The sequence below is a fragment of the Protopterus annectens genome, chromosome 11.part0, assembly GCF_019279795.1.
Source record: "Protopterus annectens isolate FY-2018-M chromosome 11.part0, PAN1.0, whole genome shotgun sequence".
NCBI lineage: Eukaryota > Metazoa > Chordata > Ceratodontiformes > Protopteridae > Protopterus > Protopterus annectens.
In genome coordinates this window covers 308471729-308487738 of record NC_056745.1, presented here as the reverse complement: position 1 = coordinate 308487738, position 16010 = coordinate 308471729, and the positions used below count along the sequence as shown (strand labels likewise).

General features: G+C 40.2%; 1 protein-coding gene across 1 annotated transcript in view; it reads right to left on the bottom strand.

Moving 5' to 3' along the window:
- CFAP54 (cilia and flagella associated protein 54) overlaps positions 1-16010 on the bottom strand; it is a 2749537-nt gene that overhangs the window by 1692412 nt on the left and 1041115 nt on the right. The window contains exon 27 of the mRNA XM_044087198.1: positions 14120-14267. Within this exon, the coding sequence (XP_043943133.1) occupies positions 14120-14267 (148 nt within the window). The remainder of the gene's footprint in view (positions 1-14119; positions 14268-16010) is intronic.

Sequence of the window (16010 nt, the reverse complement as noted above, 5' to 3'; positions counted from 1 at the left end):
TAATGATATCTCTGAGTTTTGTAGATTACTCAACCTGAAACTGTTTTTTCAGACAGAAGGCAATTTAGATTATGATGCCAGATTCAGATATCATAAATCAACATTTATGCCACCCATGCATCCGATTGTATCCATGTTCTATAACTCCACTCTCAAAGATTTACACTTCATTTTCAAGAATTCCCATGTCAAACAGAATAATGTGTCCAGGAAGAAGATGGACACTATTGTGGAAGTGGCTAACAGCAAGAAACTAGTAATACTAACAGCAGACAAGGGGGGTGCCATTGTAGTACAGGATTGGTCATCATATAATTCTGAAGCGATGCGACAATTATCAGATAATAGATACTATACACATATGGTGATCGATTCTACACTAGGATTCAAAAAGAAAATAGATGAATTCTTACAACTAGCTAGGGAGGAAGGCATTATAACACAAGATACTCAACATCATCTTACAGTAACAGATCCCTGTAACCAATACATTTACTTCCTCCCTAAGATACATAAGGACCCAAATCATCCACCTGGTCGACCGATAGTCTCGGGTAGAGGTTCTATCACTGAACCATTATCTCAATTTCTCACATTACATCTCAAGCCTTTGCTCCAATGTGTTAGAGCAAGAATACAAGATACGACTGAATTCCTCCAAATAATAACAGATATGCAGCTTGAGGAAGGGTGGTATTTGTGTACTTTGGATGTCTCTGCATTATATACTAACATCCCCCATTGCGCTGGCCTAGATGCTTTGGAATATTGGTTAACAAAATCAGAATTATATCCCCCAGGTTTCAATACACTGTTACTATGTATGGCAGAACATGTGTTAACCAAAAATGTGATATTCTATGGCAATGAATGTTATTTACAGACCAAAGGCACGGCCATGGGGGCCTCATTTGCTCCCATATACGCAGACCTGTTTATGGCCTACATTGAAGACCAAATTATTTATGACAGAGCTCATAACATCTACATTGATGAAAATGATATATGGAGGAGATATTTGGATGATTGCTGGATGGTATGGAGATCTGACATCATATATCTTAAGGAGTTTGTGACTTATTTGAATGAAAACAAATGGGGTATTGAATTTTCGATAACTTATGACACTAATCAGATCACCTTTTTAGATGTCTTAGTAACAAAAATGTAGATCATACACTAACAGAACTTTATCATAAATATCCCCAATACAACTCCTTACTCCATGCCTCCAGCTTTCATCCCCCCCATATTTGCAGAAATATTCCAAAATCACAATTTCTTCACCTGAGGAGGATTTGTTCAGAGGAAAGCACATTTACCACCTATGAGTCAGATTCATCCACAAGGTTTTCCAACCGTGGATATAAAAAAGGTGATATCGTTCAAGGTAGACGGTATGCTACTAACACAAACAGGCAGAATCTACTACAATACAAGGAGCATAAACATAAATCAAACTCACAAATTAGATTGGTCACTACATATGGGAGAAATACAAACACTCTTATCAACTGTGTGCAGAGACATTGGAATATATTGTTAGCAGATAATAAACTTAGGGCAATATTGGATGATAGATGCCACTTCTCATATAGACGGGGTCGGAACATGGGGTCCTTTTTCAACCACTATAAACATATCAACAAGAATGAGAATTTATCTAAACAAATAACCTTACAAGGGGGCCCTCTATTGGGATGCTTCCCATGGGGCCATTGTACACATTGCAATAATATGAGTAAAACAAAGGAATTTACTAGTAGGAACACTGGTGAAATTTTTTCTATTAGATTCTTTGCAAATTGTCAATCAGACTGGGTGATTTATTTGGCATCATGCAATTGTTCAGCGTTTTATGTAGGACAAACTTCCCGCTGTGTCAAATTTTGGATCTCAGAACATCTTAGTGACATTAGGACTTGTAAACATATGAATGCACTGTATAAACATACAATTAAACATCCAAATGCCAAGTTTAGATTTACTGTGATTGACATTATACAATGGAATACAGGTAATAAATCTGGTTGGCATGCAATATTAAACAAAATGGAAAAGAAATGGATCATTAAATTAGGTGCAGTTTTTTCCCCTGGTTTAAATGAATATACATAAAAACGAATGTATAACTGTATGCAATTTTGCCTATGGACTGCAGGTGGCGCTGGACCACTCTCTCTCTCTCTCTCTATATATATATATATATATATATATATATATATATATATATATATATGTTGTGGATTTTGTAACAGTTACAAACACTGAGGAAGGCCTAAGGGCAGAAACTGGTATGTTTCTTTCCTTCTTCCTTCAATAAACGGAATATGGTCCACTGGTTGCTGGCTCTACCATGTTTTTGTAATCCTCTGATGTTTCTGAGCCATGCAGTAGCCGTACGTGCAGAGGTCTGACTTACTTTTCTCAGTACTGGAGCCACTGTAGCACAGATTTCCTGAGTCACACTGGTGGCTATTTTCAATAATGGCATCAAGAGGGGAACCACCCAAGAAGCTTGCTTACAGGATCAAAAGGCCTACTGAAATGTCCTCTGTAGGGTGGGATACTGGATATCTGGGTTGTTCTCCCCTTTACTACATCATTTCTAAGAATTTCCCAAATTTGGGCTGATCTGAAAGAGATGCACAGGAACTGGCATCATCCTTGGCTTTAACATTGAGTGTGGGGGACTCAGTAGGTAAATATACTGCTTCTGCTTGAATATGTGCTTATAGCTGTCTTCTGAGGTGAAGAGTTGAACCTGAAGAAGATGCATGCTTATGTGTCTAGTCCTTTTGGTCCATATGTCCTGCTGTACGACAATCAGGGTAGCCATAGGGCACAGAAAGGAGCTAGACTGTTGTCTATAATCTTGCAAATATCTCAGAAGGGGATAAATGTCAAAGACAGCCATTGCATGGATTGTTTGTTGTAATAGAATTGATGTTGGCATTAATTTCATATTCCCTGCCAAGAGAAAAAAATACTGACGGCTGAAAGATGAATCCCAGCAGCACCAGCATCAACATCAGCAAACTTAGCGTAGAGCTTGGTTCCAGTGTTTTAACCCCTAGTGGCTGCTCTAAGAAGGCATTCACACCAGAGATTCTAGGGACAGCTGAGTTTTCAAGTTTGAAAACTGCAGTGTCAAAGTTAGTCTATAGGTTGCCACCCCTTAGTATTAACAACATCATCACATGGATCAGTATCGGAAGCCTTAGAAACAGCACTGATATTATGTGTGCTAGTATGAGAAAGATCTGAAGACATACAGAAAGGATAAAAATACAAGAGCCCCTGTCTGCCATGGAAGCTATTGAGGATGTGAACACAAAAAAGTTTTGAGCACAAAGAACAGTGCTGACAAATTTATCATAGTCAATTTCAGGTGCTAATAAAACAGATTATCTTGTAGATGCTTGTCAACAAATGAAGTTAACTTTGCACGTTGGTTAACTTAAAGGGAAGTTTGTTCATTGTTATTTGCAGCATCACTTAAGAAACCTCTTCTTCAGTTTTCTTTTTTTTTTGTGAAAACTTTTTGGAAAGGAAAACCATTGTTAATCAGGTTTGTGAGCTTATGTTTACATATCTGAGGACAGGGGGAGTCAGTGAAAACATGAGAAACTGCTGATTACAAGATCAGTGTTGAGGCTTTCAGCTCCAGTAAAACTTCAGTCTCCAAAGAAGACGTACTGGGCTAGGTCAAAATGGCTTTCTCATAAATATCATATTAGAAGTAAAATTGACAAATTTCACATTTATGATTACTATGTTGCTTCCCCACGCAAAATAAGGGATTCCAGATACCTAGATAACCATCTGGCTAAAAGTGTGTGGTCACTGGCCATTCCACCAAATGTACCTAAACAGGGTGAATGAACACGTGCCCAACATGCACTAGAGAGAGGCATGTTCCTCATGACGAAATGTACAGTAGCATTGACTAAGGAGTATTGCCAATGTCCAACCCTAATGGGTGGTGTGCTTTCATCTAGCACAGACATCAGGAATGCCAGCATCCAAAACAATGAAGTAAAGTAGCAGCAAGTGTCCCTGATGCAGTCAGCACAACTCACTTCAACCACTGATGTTGTTAACTAAAGTGAGCCCAGTTCCCCACTTACCACCTGTATAGACAATCCTATTCTGATATTGCACAGATATGAGAATGGCAGCTATAACTTTATTATGCATGTTCAAGGTTGAGTGCCAACCCACTAGATGTGTGACTTACAGTGATGATTCCCCACTGCCAGTTGCTATAGAAATACTTTGGCCATTTTCCAAAACATTACATGTGGTAATTAATCATGATTCCAAATTAAACATGTTTTGTACTTAACCTGGGCTGAGATCATATTCCTGCATTTACACTTTGTAAAATGTGCTTGGCCCATAAAAGGGGGATATGCCTCAAGTCACAGACAATACAATACAACAACAAAGCAGCAAGAAACAGAGTCACACACACACACACACACACACACACACACACACACACACACACACACACACACACACACACACACGTGCGGGCACACACACCCACTCACACACACTGATGTTTGATAGTGTGTCAAATGGCAATTTGTTAGACTCTATTTTTGGGTGAGTAAGTCTTGGGAATTGCGAGAACTTTAAATGCTGCTTTATTCAAAATGAGGAAGATCGAATGTTTATCAGTCATGTAAGTGGAATTAAGTTGGGAATGCATGCAGTGCTTGCAGGTTAGGGTTTACAGAAGGGATTTATTTCCAACTGCTCCCCCCACCACAAGGAACATCATTGCATTAGTCTATCCATAGCCAGATGACTTCCAGTTACCAATAATTAAGCTACTTTTAGAGTCTCTTCTTTTCAAATTACTTTAACCAGGTGCTTTTCTGCCTGCTGCTGTCAAACCCTATAATAAACAACCTTCTACAACCTCTACAAAGTTTCTCAATTGACTCCCTCCCTCCAACCCCACCCCAACTAAACTGCACTGTACTGAGCACTCCATATTCATTCTTGCAAGCAAACTCTGACAATCCGACCTCACCCCCACCTAAAATAAATTTGTTTCCTGACTTTCAACAACCCAAAGACAACGCCACCAAAAATATGACTAAAAGTGCTTTTCCACTAGGCACATCACTTAACTCCTCCCTCACCTATATACCCTCTGTTCTCGTCTGTTGCTTACCTGCCATATTTACTACCAAAATTAATCTAATTTTTGCTGAAAGAGATGACTGCAATTTGAGAATAGGCAAGAGGGGGTTGGAATTTACTAGAGGAAACTGGCAAAAGAACCAGGGTATTGGGAACAAATAATTAGAGAGAGGAAGGTAACAGAATGGGAAGAGGCCCAGTAGATATTCAGAATGCAGGCTAGAGACTGCCTTCCCTATCAGGATTGCTATCAGAGTACAGGCAAATAGAAAGGGACAGGGAAATTGTAAGTAAAAGACCTGTACTGGTAGAGTGTTAGTTGAATCAAGAACATAAACTGTTGTTAGAAAGGGATAATTAGTAGGACCATAAAATATTGCACGATAACTGTAGGAATCAATCAGAGGAGGTTAGAAAAGATTGGGAAGAGAGATTCAATAAGCGATTCAGAAGGAAACAATGGGGGGACATATGCATGGCTCCCAAATATTCACTAAAGTCTAGAAGATTTAGGATTTTTTCATGGAAGTCTTTTTATACTCCAAGCAGGTGCCAAAGAATTTTTTGTCAGGTAGATGTAAATGTTTGAGGTGTGATGGGGAAGAAAGAAATAACTGGGAACATATGTTTTGGTATTGTAATGAATTGGCAGACTTTAAAAATTCCATACAGAGTACTGTTTCAAAAATACTGGGCAAGTAAATGGATGTAAATAATGAAAAGATTTTTTGAGCTGGGGTACAGGATCTGAACTGCCTAGATACTGTAAGGCTTTGTTAAGTTTAATTCTGGTGACTGCCAAAAAAGCAATTTTTAGGAAATGAAAATTAAAGTCTAAACCAACTATATTTGAAGCACTGAATATTGTAATAGAGATAAGAGAACTGGAAATGGGATCTTAAGAAAAGGGTAGGAACAAATTAAATGGAAAGTTTGTGAACAACACATGCATAAAAATGTTTTGGAGGAATGAGGTTTAAGAGAGGGCAGAAACTGACCAATTTATGTAATGTTGGATTGATTATATTGCACAAAAATATATGTTTGTAACTGTGGACAGGTTAATATGGTTTGTTTCTTTTATATAAATGTAAGTTTGCCTGTGTCACAAGTGATAATTCAATAAAGGTGTTTACAAAAAATAATCCAGTTTTGTTTTTCCTGCTCTGTTAATATGTTTTTCTCATTATTTCAATTCTCTGGTAGACTTTGTACCTTCTGCGATTATTTGGTGTGATTCTATTAGTTCTATGTTGTTAATTTATTTACCTGAGCTGTGCCTGCAAATGATCTTTTGAGATCAGTGTACTACTCCAGTAAACAAATGTATATAAATAAAAAGGGCTAGGTAAAGGGGATAGCGTATGTGGTGCATGTGTGTGAGTGTATGTTGGTTAGGTTTCGATTAAGGGTTAGGTAAAGAGATATGTAACTGTATATTTGTGTGAGTGCAAGTGTTTCCAGGTTAGGGTAAGAATAAGGCCTAAACTGGTGCATTATGGGAGAAGGAGAAGGACTAAGTTGCCTGAGAAAGTATCATGTATTGAGCAGTTCTAATAATTACTGTCATTAATTATGTTATTAACAAAGACAGACCTCTTCATACCATGTCAGGTAGATCTACTGAGCTGGGAGATGGTAGGGAAGGTGAAATTGAAAGGTTTCTTTAGTGATGGGAGGACAAAGAGTTTGTGCTTTCTGAGGAGCTACAGGAGCCATATGGGATTAAGAAGAGAAGACAGGTTCCAGACAAAATGAGGAAAAAGGATGAGAATTAAAAAAAGCAAGTGAGAAGATGGCTTAAGAGTATGTTGAAGCTTGGACAGCATGTAAAGTAAGCATGTGCTGGGTTAAGATCCACGGATATAAGCAGTAACAGTGATACCACAAGACTAGAGTATATGGAAGAACTGGGTTAATGTATGGGAGGAGCAGAGGGAGGATGCTGTGTGACAGGAAGTAATTCAGATGTGGAGAGAACTCAAAAAGCAGTGGTATAGTGTTTAACTAGCACATGGAGGTATTCCACCTTACCTACATCATACCATTCAGACTCTATAAATGTAGAATGAAAGTAAGTTATCAAATGCTAGAGTTGTAGGGAAGAAGGTCTGGGTATTATGAAAAGAGGCAAGACATGGGAGAAAGCTTAATTGGAAATGGAGGATAGGTTAATTTGGGGTAACAGAGGAGGGCAATTGTTGACCTAGGAAGGAAAGTGGGTTTTTATGATCATATTAAGTTTGGTTCAGAATAAGAAAACAATGGAAGGAAGACCGGGTTTGATGGTGGAGTAAGTTAAAGGTGCAGTGGCTGGTTAACGAATATAAGAATGTGAATAAGAGTAGAGTATGGGCTGCAGGGGAAACATAGTGGTGAGGTACATGGCACAGCTGGTACAGAATAGTGGGATGGCTGAAGGGGAGTTGTGAGAGGCCATTGCATATTAATTAGGGTGGTAATGTGAGAAGGCAGACAAGCCAAGTGCTATAGTGTTTGTGGTGCGTGAAAAAGTTTAGATAGTGTAGATTCATACTAGTGAGGAAATGATTCACTTTTGATGAAGAAAAAATGCTGAAAACCAAAAGTCTTGACCGGAAAAAATGCTAAACAGCCCCAAACAACTTTGAAGTGCGAAATTGCTGGTATGTATTCCAGTACAAATGGAAAAAAAAAGTACAGTTTTGTACCTACCATAAATGTAGATGTTCGAAGATCCACATTGCTGCAGTCCTTACACTTGGGTAGTCCGCTGTCCTCGGTCGGCCCGAATATCAAAGTATAAGGCTGACGTCGGTCAAGGCGCATTTGACTGACATCAGGACGTCAGGGTACAAATGCGCATGACCGACGTCATATCCTCAGTCTTTTCTTGCCCCAGATGTCAGAAGACCCTAAAAATAAAGGTCAAAAACCAAAAGACAGCAAACCAACAACCAACCATCCTAGCACTAAAAATATGTACAATATATACAATGGACCATAAACACCCAATTGACCACCCAACCCACACAACCGCCTCTAACAACAGAGGGGAAGGAGGGAGGGTAAATTGGACTGCAGCAATGTGGATCTTCGAACATCTACATTTATGGTAGGTACAAAACTGTACTATGTTCTTCATCTCACATTGCTGCAGTCCTTACACTTGGGTAGAATCCCAAAGCAGAGGAAAGGGAGGATGGCCAAATTATAAGGAAGCAGGAGCTGCTAAAATGCCCTGCAAAACAGCAGTGGCAAAACCAGCCCTGGATTTAGAGTAAAGTGGTAGGTGATAATGTCTGGAGAAAGTATGCACTGTACTCCAAGTAGCTGCCTCCAAAATATCCTTAGTTGCAACCCCTCTCAAAAAAGCTGTTGAAGTGGCAGTAGCCCTAGTGGAATGAGGCCTAATCCCAGCTGGAACTTCCTTGCCATGATGGGAATAACAGAAAGCAATGCAAAACCCAATCCACTTAGAAATAGTTTGTTTTGACACAGGCTTGCCCTGAGAACTCAAAGCAAAAGAAACAAATAACTGCTGAGACTGCCTGAACCCTTTAGTTCTGTCCAAATAATAATGCAACTGCCTGTGTACATCTAAAGTGTGCAAAATCCTTTCCCCTTTATTTTGGGGATTTGCATAAAAGGTAGGCAAATGAATAGTTTGGTTTAAAGCCACACTAGAAACCACTTTAGGCATAAAGGAAGGATTAGGACGTAAAGATACCCTATCCTTATGGAAAATTAAGAAAGGCTCAACTGCCATAAGGGCCTGCAACTCAGAAACCCTTCTTGCAGAGGTAATAGCCAACAAAAAAGCAGTCTTCCATGATAAAAACTTCAATTCAGCAGTAGCTGCAGGCTCAAAAGGTTGTAGAGTGAGTTTCTCCAACACAAAATTGAGATCCCAAGCAGGAGTAGGAGCTTTTCGTGGGGGTCTTATATTCTTTGGCCATCTAAGAAATTGCTTGAACAAAGGATGAGAAGAGAATGGTGGGCCACAAACATAGTGAGCGAAATTGCTGCAGCATGAACCTTAATAGAAGAGAAGGACAAACCTTTGTCCAGTAACTCAGTAAGATATTGAAGAGCCACACTTAAATTAGGCCCAGAAACATCAAAATCCTTTGCTGCACTCCAAAACAAAAATCTCTTCCATTTGTCTGCGTACACTTTCCTTGTACTAGGCCTTCTGGCTTCCAAAATAACATTTAAAACTTGTTGTGGAAGTGGAGGCCCACTATGGTTCAAAACAGAATATGCCAGGCTGTTAGGTGCAGAGAGTGAAGCTTGACATTGAGCAAATGACTGTCCTCCTGAGACAACAGGTGTGGAATCGAAGGCAAAGGCCATGGAGGCTTTCGTACCAGGCTCCTCAGTAATGGGTACCAATGCTGTCGAGGCCAATCTGGAGCTATCAAAATCATCCTTGGCTTGTCTTGTCTGGCCTTTAGTAGTACCTTTGGGAGGAGAGGCAGAGGCGGAAAGGCATGCACATGAAGACTGCTCCAACTGAAAGAAAGAGCATCCACTTTCCAAGCTGTGGGATGAAACCTTTTTGTGCAAAACTTTGGCAGCTGGTGGTTTAGTGGGGAAGCGAACAGATCTATGTCTGGAGTTCCCCATGACACTGTCAATTTCCGAAATACATGAGGATCCAATTTCCACTCGTGGGGATCCATAATTTGTCTGCTCAACACATCTGCTAAGGAGTTCTGTGCTCCCGGCAGAAACCTTGCCTGAAGATTTAGCTGTAAACTGAGAGCAGTCTCCCACAAAATCATTGCTTGCCTGCATAGAGGATAAGAATGTGTTCCGCCTTGCTTGTTGATGTACCACATGACAGTTGTGTTGTCTGTTAGAATCAACACCTGCCCTGGAAGAAGTAAATCCTTGAAGGCTATTAATGCAAACTGGACTGCTAACATCTCTTTCAAGTTGATATGTAGATGTTGTAGTCTGGCAGGCCACTTGTCTTGTATCCACTTTCCATTCAGATGAGCTCCCCAAGCTTTGTCTGAGGCATCTGTCGTCAGAATCTGACTCGCCTCTGGCCGGGTCACAGAGAGTCCCTTGTTTAGGTGACATTCCTGAGCCCACCACAAAAATTCTTTTTGAATGCAAGGTATTATTTGAATGACAGTGTCCAAATCCTGGCAGTGCTGTGTCCATACATTTTGAGATACCATTGTAGCTTCCTCATATACAGTTTGGCATTGGGAAGCACCAGAATACAAGATGCCATGAACCCTAAGGCTTGAAGGACTGTCCTTGCAGTCAGCCCGGACTGATGAGACAACTGATGAAAGTAAAGGGAAAGATTCTTTTGTTTGTCCGGGGTCAAAAAGGCCATCTGGGATGCTGTATTCAGTCTCACACCCAGAAAGCACATGTCTTGAGAGGGTACTAGACTGGACTTTATTTCGTTCACAGAATACCCCAGGCATCTTAGCACTGCTATCACATAATCCAGATGATGAAGAAGCTCGTCCCTTTCTTGAGCCAGAATCAGGCAATCGTCCAAATAGGGATAAATCTGTATTCCTTTTAACCTGAGGAAAGCTATCACTGGAGCCAGAACCTTTGTGAACACTCTGGGTGCAGTAGATAAGCCAAAGGGCAATGCAGAGAACTGATAATGTGAAGTCCCAGCTCGAAAACGCAGATACTTCCTGCAACTGAGTCTGATAGGAACATGAAGATAAGCCTCCTTGAGATCTAAAGTTACCATCCAATGATCTTTGCCCAGCAGAGGTAAAAGCTGCTGTAACGTCAACATTTTGAACTTGGGAATGTCCAGATAAGTGTTGAGGATAGATAAGTCCAAAATTGGTCTCCACGTGTTCCCTTTCTTTGGTACTAGGAACAGGCGAGAATAAAATCCTAGGCCCACTTCTGGCATAGGGACCGGCTGAATGGCCCCTATTTGGAGTAACAGAGAAATTTGCTTGTGAGCCTCTATTCTTTGTGGAGGAGGAACGTCTGGCATGCCTTTGAAAGGAGGCAAGGTATGGAAATAAAACCTGTAACCGTGGTGTATGATATCCAATACCCATCTGTCTTGGGTAATTAAACTCCAATTTTCTTTGAAAAGTGCCAACCTTCCTCCCAGAGGTGCTGCCAGACGAGAAGGCTCTGGCAGCTGAAAAGGTAGGTCATTGGGTCTGTTTATGAAAGGACTGACCCCTGCCCTCACCTGAAGACTGTGCAGGAGAACTCCCTGTTCTAGGCCTGAAAGAGCCCTGAGCTCTGCCCCTACCACGTCTAGATCTACCCCTAGACTGGGAATCATAAGAAGGATACATCCACCCCTTAGTAGGCCAATTTCTACTAAACTTTGGAGGCTGAACCTGCAAAAAATCTTTAACAGTCTGCATAGACTTAGCCTTGTCTTCCATTTTCTTTAAGACTGTCTCAACAGGAGAACCAAACAACACATCAAATTGTAAAGGAGCATCTAAAATCTGTGATTTAACATGGTCAGATAAATTCTGATCCCTCAGCCAGGCGTGCCTGCGAAGAACTGACCCAGTGGCAGCCACCCTAGACGAGGCCTGTACAGCATCAAAACCACATTGCAAAGAATGCTTACCCACCTGTTCCGAAACATGTACTAAATCTTGCAACTCTTTACAATCAATACCTTCCACAAGAGCATCAACCTTAGACTTCAATTGTGAAAGGAGATAGTTTTGGTATTTTAACATGTGAAACTGGCAATTCAAAGCCCTCATAGCTAGAGTGGAAGAAGTATAAACTTTCTTTCCCCATCTATCCAAAGCCTTGGCCTCTTTGTCTGAAGGAACCGGATTCTTGACAACAGAAGCCTTAACACCCTTAGGCCCCTGACTAACAGTTTCTGGGTCTGCCCTAGGACTCTTAAAAAGATACTTATGAGCTTCAGGCACCCTGTAATATCTATCCGGTTTAACAGGAGCAGGAGGCAAAGAATCAGGATTAAGAGAAGCCTCTGCAAAAACATCTTCCACCACATCTAAAACAGGAGGTATAGCCAAAGGCCTATGCTGGGGTAAAAACAAAAATTCTCTAAGCCTTTTCCTGGAATCAGAGAAGTCCTGACCTTCCCACTTAAAATGCTCCCTCATAGAATGAAGAGTTTCTGAAAAAGAAAAATCCTCAGGAGGAGAAGCAGAAGGAGTAGAATCATCCACATCAGAGTCAGAATAAGGAGAATACTCCTGCAAGTCTTCAGCCGAAGACTCTGAAACTCCCTGGCTCAGGCTCCACCCTAGGTCTCTTATCAGGAGGGGGCAAAGAACCCCTAATCAAAGAAATCAAATCTTCTGCCATTTTAAGCATATGCTTCTTGGGCACAGTTCCAGAAGAACTAGGGGTGACACCAACTGAAGCTGAACCTGGCCTGCCTCTGGGAGAAGCCTTGGAAACAGAAGGAGAGGGCCTAGCCACCCTAGGAAGGGAGGGGAGTATAGTAACCTGAGAAGCCCCTTCAGCCTGACCTGCCTCCTGAGAGGCCACATCTTGCAATAATAAAGTCTCTCCCTGGGAACCCAAAGAAACCTCCGGTGGAGCCACCGGCTCCACCGATACCTCTAAAGAACCGGCGTCCGGTACAGACGGTTCTTCTAACCTAGGCTTAACTGCTTTGTCCTTGCGCTTCTTGAAGAAGCGGGCGTCGGAGCATCCGACGGCATTTTATAATTGCACCGCTTCCCAAAGACTAACCTGGCACAATCCAACCTTCTCTTTATAGTGTGTTTATTGAATCTAGCACAAGAGCGACACCCAACAACGTCGTGCTCAGGCCCTAAACAAGGAATACACAAAGTATGATAATCTCTATGCGGTATCTGTTTCCCACAAGAAATGCAATTATTGACTTTTTCTGACATCCGGTAAATCACTGAGGCAAGACAAAACTAAAATATTCCCCAACGGGGTACTTAGCCAACTTTGAACTCGGTCTGAAACTTCGAAATCGAAAAATCTCAGAACGCCAACCGGCACTTGCAAAGCTGCTTCTGCATCGGACCATGCGGCAAAAAAGACTGAGGATATGACGTCGGTCATGCGCATTTGTACCCTGACGTCCTGATGTCAGTCAAATGCGCCTTGACCGACGTCAGCCTTATACTTTGATATTCGGGCCGACCGAGGACAGCGGACTACCCAAGTGTAAGGACTGCAGCAATGTGAGATGAAGAACATCCTTTAACCGCAAATAAAAAGTCCAAGAAGTATCAAAAAGAAAAACAACTTTAATCCCAAAATACTTCAAACCATCAGCGCTTTCGCCTGGTATTACCAGGCTTTTTCAAGTGTTGAAAAAGCCTGGTAATACCAGGCGAAAGCGCTCGTGGTTTGAAGTATTTTGGGATTAAAGTTGTTTTTCTTTTTGATACTTCTTGGACTTTTTATTTGCGGTCGAAGTTTTTTTTCCATTTGTACTGGAATACATACCAGCAATTTCGCACTTCAAAGTTGTTTGGGGCTGTTTAGCATTTCTTCCGGTCAAGACTTTTGGTTTTCAGCATTTTTTCTTCTTGGTTTTTGAGTGCTTGATTTTTATTCACTTTTGATGAAGTTTATATTATTCTGAATTCCACCTATATTACTGATGATTTAACTGTTTCTCTACTGTTAAAGTTTGTTATTGCAAGTTAAGATTAGATAGACGGTATTTTAGTTGGCTTATGGCTAAAGATTATCTGTAAATAAAAACTATAGCTGTAATATTCAAACTTAAAAAATAATAATGGTATTTGCTTCAAAAAAAATAAACTTAATACTTATAAGAAGTCTATCTTTTTCTTTATAAGTATTTATGCAGTTTTCAATTATTTATAGTGTACTCATTTTATCTTTTATAGCCTTCCTCCTGCCAACTCACAATAAAAACAGGCTGAGTGCCATTGGATATCTAAGTCAAATATGAAAATGTTTCTAAAATATGAATGCATTGTTAAATGTTACAAATATCAGAAAAAAAATCACTTACCTGTTTTTTGAAAGGTGGCCCATGGTCACACAAGCGATCATAGAAAAGGCCTTTTTCTTTAATATTTATATCACAGATGACAAATATTGCATCTAAGAAGAGCTGTAAAAAAGCATGTGATGCTTTTTGCACTGCCTCAAGGTGAAGCCTGAAAAAGAGGAATCAGAAAATGTAATACTTTTATTTGCACACTGGAGCATGCAGAGTGTTTGATCTTGAAAAAGATGAAAATTAACATTTGCCTATACTGAAATTGTCACAACAGTGGGAGGAAGAGATGATTTAAGTTATAAGACTAACAACAGAACATCAAGAAATGAAATAACTCTTACAGATCAGTCTGAAAAGTTACAACTAGAGATATCGGCATGGAGGGAAATATGGCAGACAAATGCATCTAAATGTAACAACAGGCCAAACCAACATTATACATGAGTAAAACATTCCAGAATCTAACCAACTGATGAAGAAGTGGATGCTATTTCTTTTCACATAAATGAAAAAACTCCAGTCTACATAGACGAGTGTGATCTTCTAGTGGCAGGGCTTTTTGCTTCTTGTAAAACTGGATAACATTTCTGAAAAAATGCTGGATCAACCACACTGTAAGGTTAACAGATATGAAATAGAGATGCAACATTCTGCCTTTCTGTTGACAAAAAGGACTGTTGTGGAGGGTTAGGATTATAGGAAGAACAACCAACATGAGTTAGAAGGATGTACCACACTTATCTTGAGTAATGAGGAGCTAAGAGAATGAGGTTTCCTTTACTCTTTTTCCCTTAAAAGCAGCTATCTGAAAATGTAGTGCTCCACATTCATAAAATATATTTCTATTAGCATGAGAAATGTGTTTCTGTCCAGTTTCAGCTATAGGATACTAATACTTCTCTTCACATAGTGTCAGTCAGAGTATTTCCCTGACTTAGAATGTAAATGGATTAAAGATTAAGTTAATTTGCATTGCTTCTTCCCAGATGATCATGGCAAGTCTTCTGGGGGGAGGGGTTAGAAAAGGGTCCGTCACTGTCTGATGATATAGCTCATCACTGGGATGTTGTCTGTTATAATCAGTAAAGTTCCTGGTTTGAGAGGTAGTTTTATGCTACTCATATCTATAATTATAGGGAATATATCTCTGTAGCTAATTTTTCTTTTTTTCCCCCCAAAAGTTAATAAAATGTACACATGCATTCAAAAAAGAAGTTATGTACTTACCATAACATTCCATCTGTGTTGTCAATCTTCATTTATTCTTGACGAATGGGACTTGGTTCCAATCCTCGTAACTGGCTCAGCCGTTATACAGCTCGCACCAGCCAAAAAACTCTCAAGCCAAGACTCTACCCACAACACCCCCCTCTCCTTTACCTCAGATCGAGTTTGCAGCCAAATAGTACGTTAGAAGAACAGGTATACAAGGTAGAAGCCATGTCCAAGGGGAAACCTATAGGTTCCCAGAACAATTGTCCAACCCTCCAGGAAATCTGTAGGGGGAGAAGAAGGTGGGATGTCAAGAATGAATGAAGATCGACAACACAGATGGAACATTAAGATAAGTACATAACTTCTTTACCTGATGTTGTCAATCTTCATTTATTCTTGATGAATGGGACACAGTCCCCAGCTACTTTAGGGCCAGGGTGGCCTTATGGAAGGATATTCCCCTGGAGACCATATCCAATTTGTAATGAGTGATAAGGGTATGTGGAGTAGTCCGGTTACCTATCAAAACATCTACTCTTCATAACATCTAAACTCAAAACATCAAGACCATAACATCTAAACTTCAAAACATCTAAAACTCATAATATCGAATCTCAAAACATTGAAAACTACAAAGCAACTATAAATAACATCCCACACACTGTTTGCAATGTTTATGCAGGGG